Below are 14,854 nucleotides of genomic sequence, written 5' to 3' on the forward strand. Positions count from 1 at the left end.
ATCCGGCCTCAGACCAAACACTTGACACTTACTAGCTGTGTGACCCTGGGCAAGTCACTTAACCCCAATTGCCTAAAAAAACAAAAACAAAACAAAACATAAAAGGACTAGGGAGAAAACAAGGCGGGGAGCACCCTTTGTTTACCATGGAAACATCCTCATTGCATGTTACTCCCCTTTCCACACTCTATTACATTGGAAGCTCTTTGAGGGCACAAACTGTCTTTTACCTCCTTTTGTATCCTCAACGCTTAGCATATGCCTGGCACATAATAGGTGCTTAATAAATATTTATTGATTGATTGATTGATCTACGGACCAGCCAGATTGGCTTCCTCTCTGCTGTTCAGATATGGCGCGGCATCTCCTGTTTCCAGCCATCCCTCCTGCCTGGAACTCCCTCTCTCCTCATCTCTGCCTTCTGGAATCCCTTACTTTCTTCAGGAGTCAACTGAAAAACACTGCCTTCTGTATGAAGCCTATCTTGATCCCCTTGACTACTAGCCCCCTGTCTCTCTAACTACCTTGTACTAATTTTATATTTATTCCCTACCTATTTCTATATTTATTCCACTGGATGGAATGGAAACTTCATGAGTTCTGGGATTGGTTCATTTTTGAATTGCGTTCTTAGCATTTAGCACAGTGCCTGGCACATAGTAGGTGCTTAATAAATGCTTCTCGGTAGTGATTGGTAGATAAATGCCCTCTTTTAAATGTGCTTTTAAATGGAAAGTTCTAGCTTATACTTCCGTTCTTCACTAGATGTCATGAGCATTTGGGGGGAACGCCTCCCCTTTAAACCCCCCCCTAATTTCTGATCAGCACATAGTAGGTGCTTCATAAATGCTAACTTGTCCAGTGTAGCAGAAGTAATTTTCCTAGACAGTGCTGAAAAACAGCTAGGACTAGTAGTCTTATGTTGGGGAGGCTTTGGGTTACTTACAGTATCTCAGGGCTTAGTACTGTTTAAGAAATTATGACATTCCCACTATTGATCAAGGTTTGGGCGCACAATATTTTCTCCTGTAGGAGATGTCCATAGCCCTGCCATCAGGTAGTGAGTGGGTGGTGCCTCTTTCTTAGGGGTCACAACAGACTCAGTGGTTTAGACACAGAACACTGTGCCCCATTCAAGATGAAAATAGTAGCATTGAAGTTGGGAAAGGCCTTGCCAATGCTTAGGTAAAAAGAAATCTATAATAATTAATTCATTTGTCAAACAAAATAAAATTTTAAAATAGTGCCAAACAGAGACTTTTGATTCCTGAGGAGGTTACCCTGAGACTCTGTAGGGACCAAAGCAGCCCCTCTGCCCCCAGTGGGAAGAAGCCTACATCCCATTGAGTCACCCTATCAGATCAAGACCAGCAAAACAGCTGAAATCCATTTTCCTCAGGCGTCTTCCTTCCCCCAGCTAGCAAGAATCAGCACCAGGGCCAGGGTCTGAGCTGCCTGTCTCCAATGCCTGGTCCTGTTTCCAAATGAAAGCCCCCCCAACACCCATCAGACTTTACTGATTTGGGGTGCTCAGTTCCATCCACTGGACCAAACCTGTTTTCCATTTTCCCTGCCTTCCCTTCTTTATTGTAAGTCTGTTCTCTCCCTAAAGCTGGCTGGCTTTGCTTTCTGATCGTGTGCCCCGGGTTTCCTTGTGTTCTGAACCTTGAATTCCCAGGGCTTAGCACGGTGCCTGGAACATGGTTACCACTTAGTAAGTGCTCTGTGATTGATGGAATGATGGATGTTAATGGCTGTTTTGTGTGCCTCAGCTACTTCTCAATCCCCACCCCAAGTTGGTGACTCATCGTGACTCAAAAGTTGGCTTTTTAAAGGGACCCTAATGATTTCCAAATACAACTGGGCATGGATTAATTAATTAAAGTTAAACCATTTAACACAACAGGTATTCATTAAACAGGAACAGGTTTCTTTGCACCTGCTTCCCCAGATAGGGTGGCTGAAATTAAATTAAGTTGAGTCTCTGTTCAGAGACTTCCCAAAAACTAGTAGATGGAATAGAGGGCCATGGATTTGTAGGAATCCCTTTTTGGGGGATGAGGAAGGAAAACATTGCCGTCTGCCTTCAGAGGGAATACTTTTCATCATTAGCAATATCATAAGCATCTGTTGAGACGCCATCTTTATTTTATTAAAGAACGTCTCTGCAGTCTTCAACTATCGGTGAAGGGAGAAGATAGTTTGGCTTCCAGTTAATCTACTCAGTCTCTGTAAATTACATTTTGTGCATGGCAGTTCTGTTCTTTATTGCTTTAATTGATTTTTTGTTGCCCTTACTTTGAGTAGAAATTATCTCAGCATCATTCCAGTGGCAGGCCAGTAGCTTCTTCTACGAACTGGAGTTTTCTCAAGAAATCCACCCACTTCCCCATCACCTTGCATTTATTTCATGGATCTGTCTTGTGTTGACATACGTCTACATGTTGGCTCCTCTGCAGAATGTGAGTTCCTCCAAAGTGAGGCTTGTTTTGCTTCTGTCTCCTCAGTGCCTAGCTTAGCTCACAGCATAGGGATGGGTGGGGCTGGGCCTGTGATTTCACTCAGCTTCTCCTACTGAAGCAAACGCTGTGTACGAGTTAAAGCCTTAGGGGGTTTCCTGGAGCCCTGGGAGAGTTAAACCTTTTGCCCAGGACCCCCCAGCCAGGATGCATCCGAGGTAGGAGATAACCAGGCTGTCCTGGCTTTGAGGCCACTTTTCTCTCTTCACTATGCCAAAGGTTCTCAAACTTTTTAGTCTCAGGAGGACCCATTTACACTCTGAAAAATAGGTGAGGACCCTCCCCCAAAAAGAGCTTTTGTTTATGTGAGTTAGTGGTAGCATTATTTACTGTATTAAAAATTAAAACGTCATGTTATTATTATGAAAATAGTTTTGCCTTCAAACACCCTCTGGGAGGGTCTCCAGGCCACATTTTGAGAACCTCTGCAACCAGTGTTTCCCATAGTAGGAATTTATATGAATGTTTATTGATTAATGGAAAATATTTTCCTGGAAACTCTTTTGGATTGACCTCCTCCCCTGCAGGACTCACAGCAGATGTCTCTTAGGAGGAGGTCACTCTGCTGACATACTAGTAATTCACTGAGTTGTGAAGAGGATGTGTCCTAACATCACCCCTCATTCGGATCCTTCCTAAGCAAAGATGGAAATAACATAGGAGGGCCTGGAGCATGTATTTCTCACCCTGTGTGGGGAGTACTATCCCTCCTTTCCCCTGGCCTTCACCCAAGGCTCACCCAAGTCTCTCTCATCCACTACTGGTGGTGTTCCTGCCTCCCGTAGGCCATCAGCTACTGTGTATTAAGCACTGACCATTTGTCAGGCACTGTGCTAAGCACTGAGGATACAAAGAAAGGGGGGAGGGAAAGGAAGGGGCATTTATAAAGGACCTACTGTGTGCCGGGTACTATGTTAATCACTTTACAAACATTGTTACTTGATGCTTACAATAATCCTGTGAGATAGGGGCTGTTATTATCCTTATTTTATAAGTGAGAAAGCTGAGGCAGACAGGTTGAGTGTTTTGCTCAGGGTCACACATCAGAGAGCCTAACCCACCTTCAGGGAGAGGCACTGGGAGTACTTTGGCTTTCCTTCTCGTTCCCCTAAGTTTTGTCTCCTCCAGGAAAGGTGTCAGTCACTTCCCAAGCTGCCCCAAAGCTCTGTCACACACTAGGAACTCCAGAGACAAAAGACTGCAGCCCTCAAGAGCTCATCCCTGGTTCGGGGGCTGGCACTTTCAGTCTCTTCTAGGAAAGCTCAGGGGTGGTTGATAGCAGTCCTAATTCTGTTACTGTCGTGGGGAAGCAAGCAGTGTTCATATGAGTGTTATACAAGTGGCCTGATGACAGGGTATGTCTGCCAACCTTTGAGTTCCTCAGTTATCACTGAGGGGAGTGGCTGTAGGGAGTGTGGATCGGGAGGAAATCCTTGTTTTGCCGTGTGAGCCTCCAAGCCCCCCAAATTTCTTAACAGCTTAGCTACCTCTCTCACCTGTTGCACTGCCTGTAAATTTGATGTCTGCCTCTCATCAAGTCATTGGTTAACATTTTGAATAGAAAGTCACAGAGGACAGACAAAGCCCTGGAGCGCTGGAAACCTGTCTCCCTGTAGACATTAATCTATTGATCATTTAACCTCTCTTCCTTGGCATTTTTTAAATAAACCAGGTAGAGAAGGAGTGTCAGGGAGGGAATAGAGAGCTGGCCTCAGAGTCAGGAAAACCTCCATTCAGATCCTGCCCCTGATATGTATGAACCTGGGCAAGTCACTTCACCTCTCAATAGTCCATGCAGCTTTCTTAAGACTTTAAGTTGTGAGGTGCAGCTAGGTGCTACAGTGGATAGAGTGCTGGCCCTGAAGTCAGGAGGACCTGAGTTCAAATCTGGCCTCAGATCAAACACTTGCCTTAAAAAAAACAAAAGACTTTAAGTTGTGAAGAAGGTTTCTGTCTGCATTGGTGGAGGGAGTTTTCTCATCTGGTAATTCCCAACATCAGTGTAATCACAGATCTGGGCGAAAAGAAACCTAATAAATAAAGGATGCAAAAAATTATATCTTTCTCCTTCTGCTCTTTTTTTAAAGCTATCATTTTGCTAATATGTTCTTTGTTTCTAGGATTTTTCTTTCCATATGGATGTCTGGGCTCTTTCCCTACCTTTCTTTTAGCTTACCTCTTCTTCTAGTCCTTTACATTCAGATTATAGATTTAAACCATGAAAGCAGGAAAGGGTTGAAATGAGTGTCCCAAGGTTCTGGATTTTGTTACCAGAAAATGGACTGGGGTATAATTTCAGTGTAGTTCACTTGGAGAAATCCCAATCGCACTCCTGTGAGGTTATAATTTGAGTTGGGAAGACTTTTGAGTGCAATTTTGAATAAGTCATCTGGTCATTTTAAAAGTGACAGACTCCTTGAGATAACGAGCTATTCCCAGAGTCAAGAAGATGTGGGTTCAAGATCTGCCTTTGACATACACTGGCCGGGTGACCCTGCGCAAATGATGTCACCTCTTAGTGCCCCAAGGCAACTTTCTAGGTGTCCTGAGTTTCAGAGAGGGTGCTGATCTGTACCTAGGTGGTAGCCCCTTTCTACCATTTCATCTCTTGTGATTCTTGCTCATGGTTTTCCATGCATTCTTCATTGAGATGCCTCCCGACACCTCCTGTGTTTTCTGCCCCCTTTGCTCTCATTCATTCTCTCCCCACCCTTTTAATTTTCATTTCAGATCTTGTGTAAATTATAAGTTCCATGCCAACGGGCGAAGGTTCACATGCTTCATCAGTCGCTCTTAATTATTGAAGATCCTTAGAAATAGAATTTTCACATGCTGGATTGGGCAGTTCTTCATGTAGCCTGCCTTTATCCTATAGGGGCTTCCAGAGCTGATATTTGAAAAATACATATGGGAGTGTGGGTTTCTAAAATATTCACCAGTCAGACCAAAAGGCTAGAACATGAGGCACGATTTCCTCGGTTGTAGAATGAGTCAGTCAGTCAGCATTTATTAGTCATCTGTTATGCACCATACGCTGCGTTAAGTGATGAGGCTCCCAAGACTAGGGAATCGTCCCCACCTTTAAAGAGCTTCCATTCTGTTGGAGGAGATTACATGTGTACGTGAATAGGAATTTACAGGCCAAACAGACACAAGGTAATGGTGGGGTAGGGATGGGGGAGGAAGCACCAATGACCAATTTCTTCTTTCTTATTCTTCTCCCTTTCTTTGGGTTTCTGTCCAGCTAGAGCTAAGAATTGTTAAATAGCTGGCAGCTGGTACCCTGTGTGATTTATCAAATAAGATGGTATTTCTGCCCAGCACATAGTAGGTACTTACTTGTTCCCTCTCTAGGCAGCTGCCCATATCCATGTGTCTCCATGTGGAATATACGGAATTTCTCCCAAATCAATCAGTCAATCCAATAAACATTTATTTTTTAAAATTTATTTTATTTTAAATTTATGGAACAAAACAAGCCTTTTGATAACATGGTATAATAAAAAGATAATGGCATATGAAACTGCAAATCTATTATGTATAACTTGCTATTCCTTTTAAATATATAATAAACTAACAGGAAACAATTTATTAAGCGCCTACATGCCGGCCACTGCGCTAAGCACTGGGGATGAAAAAAGAAGCAAAAGGTAGTCTGTGCCCTCATGGGGTTTGAAATCTAAATGGGGGAAATAACATGAAAACAAATATATGCAAAGGAAGCTATGTACTAAATAGGAAATAATTAACAGAGGGAAAGCACTGGAATTAAGAGGGGCTGGGGAAGGCTTCCTGTAGAAGATGGGGATTTAGTTGAGATTTAAAGGAAGCCAGAGAGGTTGAGGTGTGGGTGGCAACATGTCCCTTCTGGGCCAGGGCACTGGCTGTTACCCAGCTTTTCGGGCCACTCTAGGGCCATCTTTGATGCGGGGCCACTTGGAGCATGCAGACAGCTCTGCTATGCAGAGAATGTAGGGACCAGTTCCCATCCAGGGTGGAGGTGTTTATCATGTTCCAGGAAGACTTTATGCTGATTTACACACACACACACACACACACACACACACACACACGCACGCACGCACGCACACACGCACACACACACGCACCCTGGAGAAAATTGTCCTTGAAGTCTTGAGCAGCATTCTCCCACTTTGTTTTTCACTGGTCTCAATTTCATTTACGCACGACTGTGTACATAGGGATATTTATTTACATGAGACAATGTGGTGCAATGGATAGAGTCCTAGGCTTGGAACCAGGAAGATCCAGGTTCAAATCCTGCCTTGGATATTTTCAGACTGGATAACAACGGGCAAGTCCCTTCACCTCTGAGACTTGGTTTCTTTGTCTGTAGTCTGGGGATAATAATGCCTGTGGTACATGCTTCATGGAGTTGCTAGGAGATTCAAACCAGATGATGGATATAAAGGTACAGGGTATCCCAAAAGTCTTAGTACTAGTTGAAGTTTTAATAGCTTAAAATTTAGCTTTTAATTTCTTAAAACTTAAAGCTTTAATTGCTTAGCATCTTCACTAAGACTTTGAGGACACCTTATATAAATATATCACTCATTAGTTGGTTTCATGTTTTTGCCCATCAGTCATTGTTTTCTAGAATGGGGCATTTGTGAACCATGACTTTTAAGAAAGTAATAGCTTTCAACATTGACTTCCAATTAATCATTAAAAAAAATAAAATTAAATAAAAATTTAAAAAAGTAATTGCTCCAGTGACCCAAAGATTCAGTCTTATTCATTATCTGTCTGTCTCTCCCCTTTGCATAGGATCTAAATTTGTGTCTTTTTCTTCTCTCATCAGATCTCAGAAAAATGATTTTCATAATGAAGGGTACATCTTGGAATTAGATTGCTGCTCCTGCTTGGACCACCTGACAGACCAGAAAATCATCCCGAATTTCATTAAGAAAGTAAGTACCATGGCCGAGAAGAAACCGATTCGGTGTTACCTACATGTTGTAGCTGTCGCTCACTGAGCAGATCAGGATTGACTGAATGTCGGATGGCGTTAGGAAAACTTCCTGGAATTTCCCCGCTCTCTTCTCTAGAGGCCACATCAGGGCCAGCCTGGTCCTGGATTCATCTAAGGATGTTGGGTACAAAATAGACCCGTGGAAATAGCTGTGTTTGTAGAATATCAGTTGATCCTCTCACCTCCTTGAAGGTCAAGGCTGGTGATGTCTCATGATTAGCTCGCTGAGGATGGGGACTATTTAATTTGTGCCTTAGTTCAGTAGCTGGCATGCAGTAGGCACTTAATAAATGTTGAATCAAGCAATCTACCAGAGAGCTGGGGTACTAGACCTGAAGTTAGGAAGACCGGAGTTTAATTTGTATTTGTACCAAATGTTTCCACTGGGCTGGAACTGATTTACTTAATTATAACTTCAAATAGTGCAAATTCAGATGCTTCATGGGATTCACTTTTCACACTAATCAGAACCTCAGTATATCTGTGAGCATTTAAACACCTACATGTCAGGCACCATGCTCGGTCCTGAGGCATACAGATAGGAAAGTCAGAGGGTCCTTGCCCTCAAAAGGCTTAAATTCTCCTAATGTAAATGCTCTCCTAATGCCATAAGGCGCCATGGTGTAGTTTAGATGGTGCTGTGAGTACTAAGATGTTGGCAGCCATTTCCTGGTTTTCTGTAGATTCTCATTGCTTTTCTTAGCTCCCTCTTTACTTTTCTCTACCATAAGGTCCCACTCCCTCTGGAGGATGCTGATGCTGGATTTTACCCACTGCACTACCTAATTTCACACTTCAGCAGTGTGCTATAGGAGTTGGTAATCACTCACAATGGAGTTGTTGACAGGTGCACCAGGAGAGCTGAGGACCATGTTTATTATTTGTAAAAGGGAAGGTTATGGTCCTGCTTTCGTATATAGATGCCACCAATCAGAAGGCGGTGTTTCTACAAATCATTTTTTTTGTTTGTTGAACATGCTGCTCTTTGGAATTTTTGGAAATCAAGTACTTTAATTTTCCAGTGTGCACACATCCTGAGAATGGAATTTGGTCTATAACCTGAGTAATAAGGGAAAATTCTAGAAAATAGTTGTGTAAAAAGGTCATAGGCCACTTGTGTTTTTTATGGAGCAGCAGTGGTTAGGATGGAGGGAGTAAGGCTATGTCTAAATTAGACTTTGAAAAATGTTTTGGAGGTATTTTGTTGTTGTTATTTTTGTCTTAGCCAAACTGGAACATTGCCTGGCTGGCCCTGTCTCATAGGACAGATGTTAATTGGTAAGATGGACAAAAGCAGTTCACACCATGTAAAGTTTTGTATTTTTGCATGGCCTGAGTCCAGTAGGTTAAACTCAGTTTCCTGCCTCATCCTCCTTGAGTCACTGGACTCAAAGCTAGGGTTGGAATAGGAGAGGGGCTGGCTAACACACAAGGTGACAGAATGAAGAACTGAAAGGATCTTGGCAGGCTAGAGCATTGAGCTGAGTCTGATAAGGAGAAATTCAGTGGGATTAAATGTATAGTCTTACACTTGGGCTCAGTTAATTTCAGAAGTGCTGACTGAGGAAGTCATGCTCCCATGGTGGTTTGTTGAAAGAGATCTTGGGGTCTTTCTCAGAGAGATGCTCAGGATGAAGTATTCAACAGTATGAGTCCCCCGAACCGTACACATGTCAGTCAGTCACTTACTCTGACTTAAATGTCTTCTCTTAAATCTACACAGAAGAACACTTAGCAACACTCCAGTCCTATCCAACAAGCATTTATTAAGCACCTACTATGTGTCAGGCACTGTGCTAAGTGCTGAGGATACAAAAAGAGGCAAAAGACAGTTTGTGCCCTCAAGGAGCTTACACTCTAATGGGATGATCTTTAGGCCTGCAGCTGGTTTTTTTTTTTCTCTTTTGTGGTTACATCCATAGAGCCTAGCAGACACTTCATGCCTGGTAGGTGCTTAATAAATGATTGTTGGATAGGATTGGAGGGGCGCTAGACATTCTTCTGTGTGGATTTAAAGGAAGACAAACCCTGCCTACTCCATACTTAGGCCTTTTCTCCTCCCTGTGAGTTATTTCAACCCACCTCTCCTATTTCACAATTTGAACAATGGGTAAACTTAGGTTTGATATAAGGAAAAACTCCCTAATAATTGGAAAAATTACCAAGTAGCACAGGGTGCCTGGGGAGGTAGCAGGGTTCTTTTTATTGGACATCTTTGGTCAAAGGCTGGATGGCGACTCAGTGGGCATATTGGAGAAGGGATTCTCAGTCAAGTATGGGTCAGACTGGGTAGCCTCTGAGGGCAGCCAGGTGGTGTAGTGGTTAGACTTCAGGGCCTGGAGTCAGAAAGACTCATCTTCCTGAGTTCAAATCTAGCCTCAGACACTTACTAGCTGTGTGACCCTGGGCAAGTCACTTCATCCAGTTTGCCTCAGTTTCCTCATCTGTAAAACCATCTGGAGAATGAAATGGCAAACCACTCCTGTATCTTTGTCAAGAAAACTCCAAATGGGGTCACAAAGAGTCGGACACAACTGAAATGACTGAATAAAAAAGATAGCCTCTCAGCACCCCTAAATTCTGGGACTCTCCACCACCTGCCTTGTGTGTTGCTACCTTACATTGGGCTAGTAATCAGGGCAGAGAAAATTGTGGTCCCTTTGACTTTATTGGCACTCTCCCCATCACGAGGAGTTACCTGCTGTGTGGGGGATGGACAGGCAGGTTGGGGCAAGGTGCACACGGTTGACTTCTTTCTGCCAGCAGCTATGACCTTTCTCCAGGGTATGCAGCCCAGGTCTAAACCTGTCTGGGCTGCGATAAACGTCCGCAGGGCAAGGCCCCCTTCCTAGCCAAAGCCACTTTTCACCTGTCATCAGGAAATTTAAGAATTTAAATTCACTTTTCTGGGCTTACCACTGCCCTTTTGAGTAAGAGATTATTTTTTAGAGCTTTACTAAACAACGTCCCAGCGCTGTGAGAAACCCCCTGCATTGTGGGTATATCATGTTGTAGAATGGGAGACTGCCCAGGCTTCCCTATGGATCTGGGGGACCTTGTTCGAACACAATGTAGATGGAGCTGTGAACAGCTCATTATAAAATAGCTCCTAAGTTGTTTTTATAATGGAGTTCACACTACATTTATTTACAAAATGCTTTGACTCAATGCTACCATCATCTTGGTTTTTCTCCTTCTTGAATTTGATTTAACTAATTGGCTCGTTAAAGCCCTGCCACACTCTTGGGAGATAGGTGATTGGAAGATAGATGTTAGGTAGATAGTTTTCCACTAAAAATATGGCAGATACTAAGGCCTAGACTTCCTAATAAATTTGCCCCAAATATTGAAATTTAGGAGAGGGAAGTTGTCTAGAACCCTTGGATTTGAGACTCTGTGCTGCTTTCAGTAGGAGATAAGTAAAGATGGCGGCCAGTGGCTATAAAGAGTTCATTTCATGATGGATGGTTAGAAGTAGAAGGAATGTGCTGCCTCTGACCCCTGGGGTATGGTAGAGTTCCTGCCCTCCCTCTCTCTGCTTGATGGACATGGGGTTGAAATTGATGGACCGAGATCTTCCTGCCTGTGTGTTTGTCCATTTCAGGACTTTTTGGGCATTTTAGCCCATTTCAGGGTTAAAAGGGAAAAGGAAGAGTCCTCCTTGGTTCTTCATCTCTTTTCTCTGTTGTCAGAAGGGGCTTAAAGAGAGTCCAGCAACTGGGAGGAGAGGGGAGCCCACTGCCCTCTCCCTCTCTCCAAAGTCAGCAACTCTCCTCCATTGTAAAGAATTTTGTGCATGTGTGAATAGAACTAGACAGACATCCGAGCTCATAGCCCCCAGTGATGGGCACGTTTACAGAAATTAAATGTCCCCAGAAGGATTCATATTTTCATTTTAATTGCTTAATGAATAGCTTGGTCCCTGTTTCTATATAGCGGTGACACTGGTTAATTGCCATTCCGTTATGAGAAAATGATCCCGCGTTAGTGGCTGCTGTAGCTGGAAGTCATTACTCTTTATCTGGGTCATTATTTTGTGTGAAATTATGACTTGTAGCTCTGACAAAAGAGGCCTCTCTGGATGAGATGGTAATTAACGCATTTTGTCACCGTACATTTGGTCTATGCATCTACCGTTCTCTGCACATCAGATAGAAGCTGGAAACCATTGGGCTTTTTTTTTTCTTCCTTGAGAGAACAATGCCATAGTATTATTTTTCTAAGCAAATGGTTTAAATTAGCTGAACACTTGGACAGCAGAGGGAGGGAGAGGAAGGAGGAGAGGGTGGTGGTGGTGGTAGTGGGGTGGGGGGGGGGTCAGTCAGTGTTTCCCACAATGAGGAAAACTAATTTCTGTGTCATATAAAATTAGCACAGTGTTAGATGATTTCCTAGCCCCTCCTTACCCTTATTTTTATGCCCCCTCCTCTGCCCCTTAGAATGAATTTTCACAGATTGATGATGGTATTCCTTCAGATGTGGTCCGGCCATTGTGGACAATACAATATTTAGCTCCAGAGGAAGCAGATCATATCAAATCCGGGTATGAAATCTGCCTCGGGGTTTTTATCATTCCCACCCTGTTGTGTTCCATTCTAGCGGCTCTTTATGCCGAGGACTTCAGGGGGCCACCAAATGTTTCAGTCCCAGGGCTGGGCACAGACATGTAGGGATCCTTCCAAGTCCTGGAGAAGAATCCTCCTGGGAGGGGGCTGGGAAGGTTTTAGAGGCAGAAACTGTGCGGAATGAATTCCTGCTTAACGAAGGCTTGGGAGCAGAATTTAATCTGGATTTCATTCAGTTTAATTTAGCTGCGCACGTAGCATGCACTTAACCAGGCTCTGTTCTAGGGGCTGAGGGCTACAAAGAGAAAAATGAACCAGTCTCTGTCCTCAAGAAGCTTCCATTCTACCGGGAAGAAGCAGTTGTGTCCACAGACAACTAAATGCCAAATATATACCCAAAAAGATGCAGTATTTTTTTTTTTGGTGAGACATTTGGGGTTAAGTGACTTACTCTAAGTCACACAGCTAGTGAGTGTTATGTGTCTGAGGCTGGATTTGAGCTCAGGTCCTGCTGACTCCAGAGCTGGTGCTGTATCCACTGCAACACCAAGCTGCCTCAAGACACAGTAATTTTGAGGTGAGGGTGGAGGTGTTGGGAGCATGGGAATCAGAAAGGGTCTTCTTGGAGGAGGCATTGGAGCTGAGCCTTGAAGGGAAGGAGCTGAGGGTTTCCAGAAGTGGAGGCGAGAGGGAGGCTGACAAGGGGGTAGGGTTGGGGGTGCAGATACTAAATGCTAAAAGCAGACAGTGGGTGGATTGGGCTGGAGTATGGAGTATTTCAGGGGGAATAATGTGAAATCATCTTAGAAAGACTTGTTGGAGCCACGTCATGGAAGGTTAAAGGCCAAAGAGATTTTTGTATTTTATTCTGGAACCAGCAGGGAGCCTCTGAATCTTCATTTTCTTTAAAAAAATTTTAAAATAAATTTCATCGATATATTTTGTTTTTTATTTCACCCACATTTTGCCCTCTGTCTCTCCCCTTATTCCCTCTGAGGGAACAATCTTGTGAAACAGATTTTTCTAAAGAAAAAAGAGAAAGAAAAAAGTCAGCAAAATCAATCAGTAAACAAAATACCTAAAATTATAAGCAGTGTTCTATAACCATGGCACTGACCCCCTCCCCTGCTCCCGCACACCCCTACATCCCTGCAGAGTAGCATGTGGTGGGGGAGGGGAGAGCTGCCTTCCAATGTCTGTTATTTCGGGGGCATACTTATTCATTGCAATTTTGAAACACCCATCTGCAATAGTTTTGTTGTTACTGTTCTTTCCTGTTACACTGTTGTGCTCACTTGTGTATTGTTTTATTGGAAGTGTTTGACCCAGTATACGCTGATTCAAGTCCTTTCGTGCTTCTTTGCATTCATCATATTTGTCATTTACTTTTTTTGTTTTTATTTTATTTTTTCCAATTGCATGTAAAAAACAATTTTTAACATTTTTTTAAATTTTGAGTTCCAAATTCCCTCCTTCTCTTCCCTCCTCCACCTTGAGAAGGCAAGCAATTTGATATGAACACTTTTTATTTGATTTTGATTTGATGTAGATGATTTTGTGTGACATACGCAGTCATATAAAACATACTTCCATATTGGTCATGTTGTGAAAGAAAACAGAGACCAAAAAATCCCTCAAGAAAGATAAAGTAAAAATAAGCATGCTTCGATCTGCATTCAGACTCCATCAGTTCTTTCTCTGGGGGTAGATAGCATGTTTCTTCATAAGTCCTTTGGAATTGTCTTAGATCATTGTATCGCTGAGAAGAGCTAAATCATTCACAGTTGATCATCATGTAATATTGCAGTTACTGGGTACAGTGTTCTGGTGCTGCTCATTTCACTTGCATCAGTTCATCTAAGTCTTTCCAGGTTTTTCCCAGTTCTCCTTAACCTTCACCACTTCCTTCTGCAATTATCTTCAATTTACCCTATGTATATCTTATTTGTACATAGTTGGTTTTATGTTGTCTACCCCATTAAATGGTGAGCTCCTTCAGAGTGGGGACTGACTTTTTGAGGTAGAGGGTCTTTCTTTGTATCCCCAACACTTAATATAGTGCCCGACACATAGTAGGGACTTAATTAATGCGTACTGACCGACCACAAATCACACAGCTAGTCAGAAATAATGACTACAACTTGGGGCTTCTAATTAACTGCTTGGTTTCCTAAAACCAATCATTAATGTCTTGATTGGATTCTGAATGCAGAGTCCGGATCCAGAAATAAGATTAGACTAGATAATTCCCAAGATTGCTTCTGGTTCTTCTGAGGACAATGCTCTTACCCTAGCTGGAGCTGGGCGTCAGGACACGTTTGACTGGAGACACAGAAGAGGAAGCTAAATCCCATGGTTGTTGTCAGGACCTCAGCAGGTCTCTGTTAGGTACAATCCCCCACCTCATTTTTGGGAGGGAAAACTGGTTGCAGAGTGTTTGTTTAGTTAGCCTGGGAGGGGGACAGCCCCTCTATGTCTAAGAACATAAAAATCCAACCCTTTAAAAGAGGCAGTGGGAAGAATTAGGTGGTGTCTTGTGGGAGAGAATTAGTTATCACAGCAACCGAGTTACCCAAATAACAAAGGAAGCTGTTTGTCTCACGGTTGAGGCAGCGTGACCCTCAGAAAGCCTAAACATGATGCTGAGTGTCGTCTTCACCCAAGAAAGAAAGCTCCATGGATTTTTCCTCTATGAACCTCCTGGCGTTGACAAGGAACACCTGAAATTCCCAGGATTGCCAAACTTTGCACACTGTGCTTAAATCATCATTACTTTT

At 43.1% G+C, this 14,854-nt stretch overlaps 1 protein-coding gene across 2 annotated transcripts in view; it reads left to right on the forward strand.

Annotated features, from left to right (window-relative positions):
* The window catches only part of RFTN1 (raftlin, lipid raft linker 1), a 202,218-nt gene that overhangs the window by 98,179 nt on the left and 89,185 nt on the right, over positions 1 to 14,854 (forward strand). For both annotated transcript variants that reach the window (XM_020987219.2, XM_078151446.1), the window contains exon 4: positions 7,342 to 7,450. In XM_020987219.2, coding sequence (XP_020842878.1) covers positions 7,342 to 7,450 — 109 coding nt within the window. The remainder of the gene's footprint in view (positions 1 to 7,341; positions 7,451 to 14,854) is intronic.

The sequence above is a fragment of the Phascolarctos cinereus genome, unplaced genomic scaffold, assembly GCF_003287225.1.
Source record: "Phascolarctos cinereus isolate Bilbo 61053 unplaced genomic scaffold, phaCin_HiC Scaffold_1;HRSCAF=81, whole genome shotgun sequence".
Classification (NCBI taxonomy): domain Eukaryota; kingdom Metazoa; phylum Chordata; class Mammalia; order Diprotodontia; family Phascolarctidae; genus Phascolarctos; species Phascolarctos cinereus.